Here is a 10114-nt window from a genome sequence, read left to right on the forward strand (position 1 = left end):
TTAAATAAGAAATTTATCCACATAAACGTTACTTTATATACTGGGGAATTTTTCAACCTTTTTTTTGGTTCAAGTTTTTTATTGTACTTACATTGTAAGTACTATTATCTGCAAACACTTGCATTTTATTTCCAGAAATTCCATACAATATAATGCAAATATTAATAGAATTACAATTTTATCACCCTCTTATTGTTCGATTTTAGGAATAATCTTTTATTTGGACATCAATACTATGCCTAATACAAAGGCTGATGTAATAAGCACTACGTTGTATGTCGGTATAAAGGATTTTATTGCTTTGCAATGCGAAATGTACCGACTCTGGTTTGATCCTAGAGACCAGCGATTTTCGGTGGAGAGCTGGTGAAAAGATCGCTAATAATATGATAGGTTGATCGTTTTATAATATATATAATGGGATAGTTGAATAAAACAATTTCTTTTGAATAAATAAAAAAATTAAACAGAATTAATTTAACGCAAAGGAATTCTATCTATTATGTATAGATTTTATTTATTTTTATGTTTCCGAAGAAAAAAATTATGTTTTTGCCTGAAAAAAACAACAATTTACAAAAATCTTTTATTTATTTGGAATATTTCAAAGCCGTTTGAAAGTTTCTCGTAAAGATCATTCTAGCCGTTTTGTTGATAATGATTTATTATAAATATTTTTTTTGGCAATTTTGATAAAACTTTTTCTCATAGTGTCAATAATTTTATCCTACATCCTAAAATTATATAAACCTAGAAAAATCGGTTACAGAAAAACTTCTTATTTAAACATCTCGGGAAACTACACCTATTTTTTTTATTTTATTAATTAGGTGTAGTTTTCCAAAATGTTTAAATAAAAAGTTTTTTTGTAACCAATCTTCCAAAATATTTTTTCTAAAGTATGCGAACATGTTCAGAAACCGCTGAAACGTAAAGATATAAATTTAAAGATACTAATTTTGTACCAACTTTCTCTGAAACTAACATATATTTTCTAGTATTTTAAATATAATATCAAGCATATTAAACAATTAATATATAAAAATCTAGTAATATTTTGAATGCAAAATAAAAACTGTATATACTTTTACAGTTTTCCGCACTAAAATTGCTTATAAGGAATACTGCATAATTTACTGAAGATAATAGTAGAGTAAATACTAATTAATTAATAACATCACAGCAATTTAAGTGTTTCAGAAAGTTTTAGTGCAGAAAATTGTAAAAGTATAGATTTTTTGTATTTTTTCATTTAAAATAAATTAAGTGCCAAGATTATTCTAAATTTTCAATTAAAACTATAGATTTACTTACTAGACTTTTACTTATTAATTGTTTAATCTGCTTGATATTATATTTAAAACACTAAAAAATATATATTAAGTTCGGAGAAAGTTGGTACAAAATTAATATGTTTAAATTTATATCTTTACGGTTTCTGAACATTTTTGTATACTTTAGAAACAATACATGTAAGTGTGTGTGTATGTATGTATGTATGTGCGGACACAATTTTTTGTCGACCATTTCGAGAACAATGAGCAACCGATTAAATGATTAAAAAAATATTCGATTCCTATTGATAAGCAGTCGCACTGATTAGTTTTTGGCGAAGGCAGGTCTAGCCGTTCCGAAGATATGGGGTAAAAAGTGCCAAAACGGTAACTCAGTTTTTAAAAGAACGGAGCGTTTGACTTAAATAATTAAAAAAACACTTTACTTGTATTAACAAGATGAACAACTGATTGAATTTTCATGAAGGCAGATCTAGCGGTTTTGGAGATCCAATTGAAAAAGTAAAAAATAATGTCATTTGGCGATCACAAATGATCATTAGACATATGCACATCAAATTATCAGATGTTTTATAGAGATTTTAATAATAAGTATGAATTTTGTTTATATTCCTATGGGTTTTGTACCAATGTTTATCCGTTAGACGGCGACGCGGCGCTCACGCGCTTAGATATTTCGTGTCTATGCAGTTAAAGCAGTACGATTGCTTTGAGAAAAAGTTCAGAATTTCCAAAATATTTTAAAATACAGTTTTCTTCAAAAAGTCCTTTTTTCAAAAAAAGTAAATTTTTGTCAAAAATTTATAGTTTCTCAAAAATCTAATTTTTTCAAAGTAAAATTCTTTCAAAAATGTTAATTTTTTTTGAAAAAAATAATTTTTGGTACGGGAAGTACTAGCAATTTGCCTTAAGGCACGATGCCATGCGCCCCACTAGTTTTTTTTATATTAACTTTAACAATATCTAGTAGTGCTAAATCTACTACTATTAATTTTTTCCCAGCGCTCTTTCTATTTTTCAGTGCTCTGTCAAAGCTTTTGCCGCCTTCGACGGTTGGAAACGGCGGGGCTTTCAAAATGATCCTCGAGGATTTTTGTCAATTGGGATCCACTTTGTTTGCTCATTTCAATCTGAATTTTTGTCGAGTGCAGTTGTGCCTTGAGTGTTATAAAAATGGATTTTAATTTACTTAATAATAATAAGCCAAAAATTAATATGGCGTGCTATTATCCTTATTGTCCTTCGTTGCAAGAAGAATTTGTGAGATTATTTGCACATGAGAGGAATGTTCAAGTTGTTGCGGAACCTATAGGTGAGTTTTTAATTTTATTTATTTTTTAACTTTATGAATTATTTAACTTTATTTATTTTTTTAAACTCATACAATCTTATAAAAATGAATATGATAAGATTGTATCTAGAAGTGTTGTATATAAAATTGTAATATTGCGGCAATTGGTACAATTTTATTACACCTAATATATTACTGAAAATGTATGTGTGCGTGCCGAAATTTTAGCAAAAGGATTTTTTATAATTAAGTTAATTTATCAATATTTGAGAAATTGTTTTCTAAACAATTTTGTTTAGGATTATTTGCAAAATATATAAAATTTTAAAATTGCCGCAATCAGTTCAATTTTATTACACCTAAATATATTACTGAAAATTAATGAATGAATTTATTAATTAATTAATTACTGAGAATGTGTGTGTGTTGAAATTTTAGCAATATGATTTTTAATTTAAGACTTAATTTTAACTTAAGACTTATTTCACTAAATAAATTAAATTACTATTTTGTCAATAATGGAATTACTTCATATTTTAGAAATTTTACAAACTTGAATGTCTAGAGCAAGTCAAATTAAACCTAAATAGTTTATTAACTATATTGCAAAAATATTATGAATTGCCTTAATTTTTTAGGATTATTTTGCAAATAATACTAAGCCATATAAAATTGTAAAAATGCAGCAATTAGTTCAATTTTATTACACTTAAAAATATTAGTGAAAATTAACAAATAATTGAATAATTTAATTACTAAAAATGTGTGTATGTGTTGAAGTTTTTGCAATAGGATAGGATGATTAAATTATTTTATCAATATTTAAGACATTGTTTTCTAAATAATTAGTTCTCAAATATATGGTTTATCAATTATTTTAAATTATGTGTGTCAATCAAATAAAGTTGCGTTATATTAAAATGTAATGATTTAGCTAGAAAATATGGTAATAATGCCTACATTTTTTTAAAATAATAAGTGAAATTAATTATACTTTTCAATAACATATATACTTCTTAATAAGAATAAAACTACCAGCAGTAATTATCAAAATTTATTTGTTGTTATTTATAGTTTTTTTTTATTGCTAGTTAAATTTTTCAGAAATGATTTATGTTTTTTTGAATATGTTAGTTGTGAATGATACAATATAATAACAAAAAATAAAAAATAACAGAAATTAATCATAAGAATATCACATGAATTTTATGGTTGTATGGTTTAAAATTTTCCAAATTAAATCAAGTGTATAGTGATAGTTGTGATAATTCAAAGTTCTGATAAAAGATAAGACTACTAAAAGCAATTAATCCAAAAAAATATATTAGTTGTAATATTCAGTTAATATTTTTAAAAATGAATATATTTTCAACGAGTGAATTGGTTATGAATGATTTGAAATTTAAATAAAAATTTTAAACTGCTATAAACAATTAATCAAAAAAGTTGATATTTTCCAAATTAAATATATTTTCAATGAGAAAGTGAGTTGTGATGATACAAAATCCTAAAAAAATTATTTATCAAATGCATTCAATTAACAAAAATATTTGTTGAAATTTTAAATTTTATTAGTTAAAATTTTCCAAATCAATCTAATTAGTAAGTAAAGATTAATTAAAAATTCTCATAAAAACTGAAACTATCAAAAGCAGCTAAACAAAAAAATTATTAGTGGTAATTTTCCGTTTTTTTAATTAAATATCTCAAAAATAAATACATCTTTTATTTATATTTTATAGTTTTGAATAATTCAAATATTTTCATAAAAAATAATTAATCATTAATAAATAGTTAGTTGAATTTTTCAGTTGATTTTTTTTAGTTAATTTTACTGAAAATTAAAATCAAAATTTGTGTATATGTATGAACCATATATTTATAATTAGTATTGCTAATTTTTCAATAATGCCACTTATGCAATTATTAGAAAAGAAGTAGATATTGCGAAAAAGGCACAAAAAAATTAATTGAAACAATTTAAAAAAAATTGTTGAAAAAAAGTTGCCGAAATACATGTAGTTAGTTCAATAATATTTATAATTCAATTTTTTTAACAAAACTTATTATTATTAGGTATTTATCTGATTTTTTTGGGAAGTAGCACATTTTGAAGTCATGGTAAACGTTCTTAGATTATGATAATAATTTTACATGTTGTTTTAAATCTTATTATTATTGTTACTTATACATATATATTTCAAATTCTTGCGCCAAATATCCCATATTAAAGTAGTTTATAAAGAAACAATAGTTAAAATATTTACAGATTATCAGAAAAGAAGATTTAACCTAATTTTTTAACATTACTTGTGATTAGATATGTAATCTTCTAATAAATTTACGGAAATATTTTTAAATAAATCATCTCCTCAGGATAATTTTGTTAATATTAAGAAAATCAATTTGCTCTAAAAAATATCTATTCAGTAATTAATTTCTGGTTCATTTTTTCAACTATAGACGAAACAGATCTTTTCATTCATCGTCCTACCAGAAATGAGGAATTAGAGAAAATTTGGGAAGATTTTAGAAATAACGGTCAGGATATGGAATATTGTCCTGATGAAGAGAAAACTGACATATTGTTGGAAACTCTGAAAGAGAAAAATAATAATGTGGTATTTAGTAATATTTTTACTATTGGACGCCCGAAGAAAAGGAAGCAAAAACCAACCAAGGTTGATAAGGTAATTTTTACTTTCAATATTACTGAATTGCAAGTTGGATCTGTATTGCAAAACTCTTATTTAATTACTACATTTTTTGTAAATGGTTAATTTTTTTTTTTATTTTTTTTTTAGATTTGCGTGTTTTGTAAAAACAACGGCTGCCATGAGTCTGTATATAACAGTCATGTTTTAAAAGATCGAAATGGTAATGTGACTTGTCCATTTCTTCGTGAATATGAATGTCCTATATGCCATGCATCAGGTAACAATGCTCATACTATAAGATTTTGTCCTAGCAAGAAAATCCAAGTAACTTTGGAATCTTCGGATTCAGACATTGATACAATTTCGACAAAAAGTTAGTTACTATGACCTGTTTTTTTTTCAATTTTTTTATTTATATTTTATACCATATGTGTTAATGTTAATTTATTGATGTGAGGAACTGAAATTGATTTTATTCGAAAAAACTCTAAAAATCGGTAAATCGACCTAAGTTGTATCAAAACGTTTGCTTTAGATCATATTACCACTAAACAAACTAAACCAAGTAAACCAATTTCAAATCCATGCCTAATAGTGTTTGAACCAATTCTAATTTTTTTTATTCGAAGTTTTGTTAAAATCCATTTTAAATTGCGCTTATACTCGTCAAAATCGTGTTTAGATCCATAGATCCATTCCAAATACATTTCCAAATTCCAATTCCAAATCTTGTTTTAAATCCAATCCTATTTAATTTCTTTATAAATAGTCTTTAAACCACTCCAAATCATGTTTAAACCTATTTCAATTTGTGTCAAATTCAAATATTGTTTATAAATCCATTCCAATGAGTATACTATGGATTATATTATCATTATATTGGATTTGTAATCTATCAAAAATCCATTCCAATAAGTTTCCTATTTCAAATTATCTTCTAACTCATTCCTGAATTTTTAATTTATAAACAATACTTAAAATCAGTAGTTTTTTTAATCACATTTAAAAATTATTTAAATTTGGATAGATAAATATCCATTCTAATAAGTTTGTCATTCTAAATAATCTTCTAGCACATTTTTGGATTTTTAATCTATCAAAATACTTAATATCTAGAGTCATTTTAAACCGTATTAGAAATGAGCTAGAAGATAATTTGGAATGGTAATCATTATTTAAATTTTTGAAAAATTAATCATGAATGAGAGTTAGAAGATAATTTGGAATATAATATATTATCCATTCCAACAAGTTAGGAGGCAATGTTCTTCATTCAAATTATCTTCTAACTCATTCCTAGAGTTAGAAGATATTCATTCTTTTAGAAGAACATTCCTATCAAAATTACTTACTCATTCCTAGAGTTTTAATCAATCAAAATTACTTAAAATCAGGAGTCATTTTAAACACTATTAGAGAGCTAGAAGATAATTTGGAATAGCAATCATTATTTAAATGTTTGCGATTCTAAATTATCAACTAATTCATTCCTGGATTTTTAATTTACCTAAAATACTTAAAATCAGTAGTTGTTTCAAGCATATTAGGAATGAGTTAGAAGATCATTTAAAATAGCATACATGATTTACATTAACAATCCATTCCAATAAGTTAGAAGATAATGTTTTCCATTCCAAATGATATACACATAACTTAATAAAAACGATTGTATAACTGTGAAAATATTGTATAAAATTTTGCATAATTTTTTTATAATTAACTTTGGTTATTTATTAGCATCGCTTTTATCTTCTAATTCATTCTTGTATTCTTAATCTATCAAAAATACTTAAAACCAGTACTCATGTTAAACATTATTATAAATGAGTTAGAAGATAATTTGGAATGGCATACATGATTTAACTTAGAAATAAGGTACAAGATGATGTTTTCCACTCTAAATTATCTTCTTACTCATTCCTGGATCATTTATCTATCAAATCATCATTTATATATCAAAAATACTACTTAAAATCATTAGTCGTTTTTATTTCACATTTTGTTCATGATTCATGAAATCGTGTTTAATCCAATTCCAAATAGTGCTGCAACCCATTCTAAATTTAAATATTCATTGGTATTCCAAATCGTTTTTGTCCCAATTCTACATATTGTTTCAAAGCATTATTGATTTTATCATGTTAGGGGGCGTCCATTAACCATCTAAAGTATTTAGGGGGAGTGGGGGGGGGGGTTGACCAAAAATCACAAAAATTTACAAGTGTATTTATTTTTTACCTGATTTTTTGTTAAAAATCCAAACATTTTCAAAAAAAATCAAAATTTTTACAATTTTTTCTTGTAACTGAAAATACACCTGATGGAAGTTTTGTGGAGGAGGGGGCGGGGGCTAATCTGGAATATCACCACGGATCACCAAGTGGGAGGGGGGGGGGTCCAAAAATTCTTTAAAAATCGATCACGTGATTTATGGACGCCCCCTTATTGGCAGATTTCAAAAATTCATAATGATAATATCTCCTGCAGTATTCTGTGGTAAACTAAACAAATTTGTAATTATAGTATTTAATATTATTAATATTATTTTTTAATATCTGCGTCTATTCCTCTGAAACCTGTACCTACTATATATGGAAAATCAGCAAATTTTTGGTAGTACTTACAATTAGAGCGTCTAAATTGAATGCCAATCCAGTGATTGGTTGCCTGGGTATGATTTAATAAAAATTATCATTCTGTTTTACGCAATTATTTAAAATATATGTTTAATGACATATTTTATTCATTTCGTATCGAAAATTTTCCATATTTTCTCAAGCAGTATCAAAATGTTCGAGTCGCCTTAATCCTCTCATATAGAGTCAACTTGCCGCCCGAACAAGCCGAGCCAACAAAGCAAACCGCGCCGGTCGTTTCAGATAGAGTTCAAATCGGCTTTGAATACTTTTTGACCTTCATACTATTTTATCCTTCATCAATAGTTAACCGAATATTTAAAACAACAGTTCAATTTTATATTAGAAATTTCATAAGGTGACTTATTCTTAAATGAATAAATTTTTTAAATTGGAATTGTAAATCAACTTAGTACAGAACTTTTTATATTTTTCTTAACTACGCGATTTTTCATGATATGTTAACTACGATTATTTAAATATATTTTTCAAATAAAATTTTTACATAGCTAATACTCCTTTTAAGACAGTGGTTTCCAATTCCAATATTTTCGTAACGCCCTTTCCCCATTTGTATAAAATAAATTCTTGTGCTCCCCTTAAATGTTATTATTGATAAACACTTGACTGATATAATATTTTATTTATCAGGCTCTAAATTAACATAAAATAATATGTAGGAATTTACTTAAAAATAATTGTTTATTCATTCATTTTTTATATCATTCAATTTTTTTTATTTATTCTGGAAAATAGTATTTTGTGAACAACGATAAGTCTCCCTTGTAACTGCCTTGCGCTCCTCCCCAGGGGGTGCGTCCCACAGATTGGAAACCATGGACTTAAGGATCTAATAAAACCCCTTTTTTAAATAAATCTCATTTTTATTCGAACTTTTTATATATTTTTGAACAGTGTTTTTCCGTTAAATCTTTTTATTTTTTTTTCATTTATTTATTTATTTAACAGACGCTCATGACAATAACATAAGTATACAAATTATTAACTAAAAATAAAAAATTATTAAAAAATCGTTTTAATAAAATTAATAAAACAGAGTTTTTTACTATCATGTACATCTCTTAAATTATATACTCAACATTTAATAAAAACTATTGTTTAACTGTAAATCATTGTATAAAATTCTGCACAATTCCTTCATAAATTCAGTTATTAATGTTCATTTCAAGTGGCGTATTTTAAAATTTGTTAAAAATTGTAATATATGTAATTTAAAATAAGAACCTTGCAAAAATCTTTTCTGCACAAAAAATATGTATTTTCGATAAATGTTGTTCCTAACAAAATCTGGGACACAAATTGGAAATCCAGGACGATCAATCCGGGTCGTATGGGGTCACCTTAAATTCCAGTATTTTTCTGAACTTTTAATAACTTATTAAAAATCCATTCATAGACCTATTCTCGAATATGCTTGATCTGTTAATTTACTACACATTCACAAAGGAACCAGAACACAATATCAATTCTTAACATTTAGGAAAAGTCGTTTGGCAATTTTGAGCACCTACTTATATGTCGATTAGTTCATTTATGTTTTAAGATACTACATATTTGAAAAATCGTAGTAAATTCTTTTAACTTTTATAAGCAAGTAGTAAAATAATAGAAGAAAATATTCCAAAATAGGCCTATAAGTGTGATTTTTCTATTGACTTGTTTCCAAACCGTCCACGGTCCTTCCTAAATCCTAATCAAATTTGTTCAAACTGAAGATAACTAGTTCAAAAATTGAAGAAATATTTTAAAAAAATATTTTTGGCGTTACTTCCATTTTTTAGGTTTAATGTAACATTTATAAGTAGAAAAGTATTATTAAAAGCAAAGTAAACCGCACTACCTCATTTACCAGCTAAAGTGGTTGGATTTGGTCTCATTATATATGTTTAAGCTGACCCGGTTTTAATAATTAAATCAGTTCCTCACATCATTAAAATAATCATACTATAAACAATTAAAAAACAACACAACGAAAACCAAAGATTTATAAAGAACATGATTTATTTAATACTTTATTCATCCTTTACTTTGAGAATTATCACCTAACCTAATTAGTTTGTTTAACATTTTAAATAATGCCAAAGAAAAAAAAATTAATACCGGAATATATAAATGTTATTTATAGATTATATTATAATAAGATTTTTCTAAAATGTTTTTTAAAAAATTGTTTATAAATTGTATATATCTTATACTACTATCTTAAATTTTCGA

The 10114-nt window shown here is 25.4% G+C and overlaps 1 protein-coding gene across 1 annotated transcript; it reads left to right on the forward strand.

Moving 5' to 3' along the window:
- The first annotated feature begins 2510 nt into the window (after nt 1–2510).
- LOC113365485 (nanos homolog 3-like) lies at nt 2511–5621 on the forward strand. The gene is made up of 3 exons (XM_026607031.1): nt 2511–2607; nt 5050–5276; nt 5391–5621. Exons 1-3 carry the CDS (start codon nt 2511–2513, stop codon nt 5619–5621), a joined length of 555 nt encoding a protein of 184 aa, XP_026462816.1.
- The last annotated feature ends 4493 nt before the right edge of the window (nt 5622–10114 follow it).

Source organism: Ctenocephalides felis, unplaced genomic scaffold (genome assembly GCF_003426905.1).
Source record: "Ctenocephalides felis isolate EL2017-DRISC unplaced genomic scaffold, ASM342690v1 CF-g0.4_SCAFFOLD_01050, whole genome shotgun sequence".
Classification (NCBI taxonomy): Eukaryota; Metazoa; Arthropoda; class Insecta; order Siphonaptera; family Pulicidae; genus Ctenocephalides; species Ctenocephalides felis.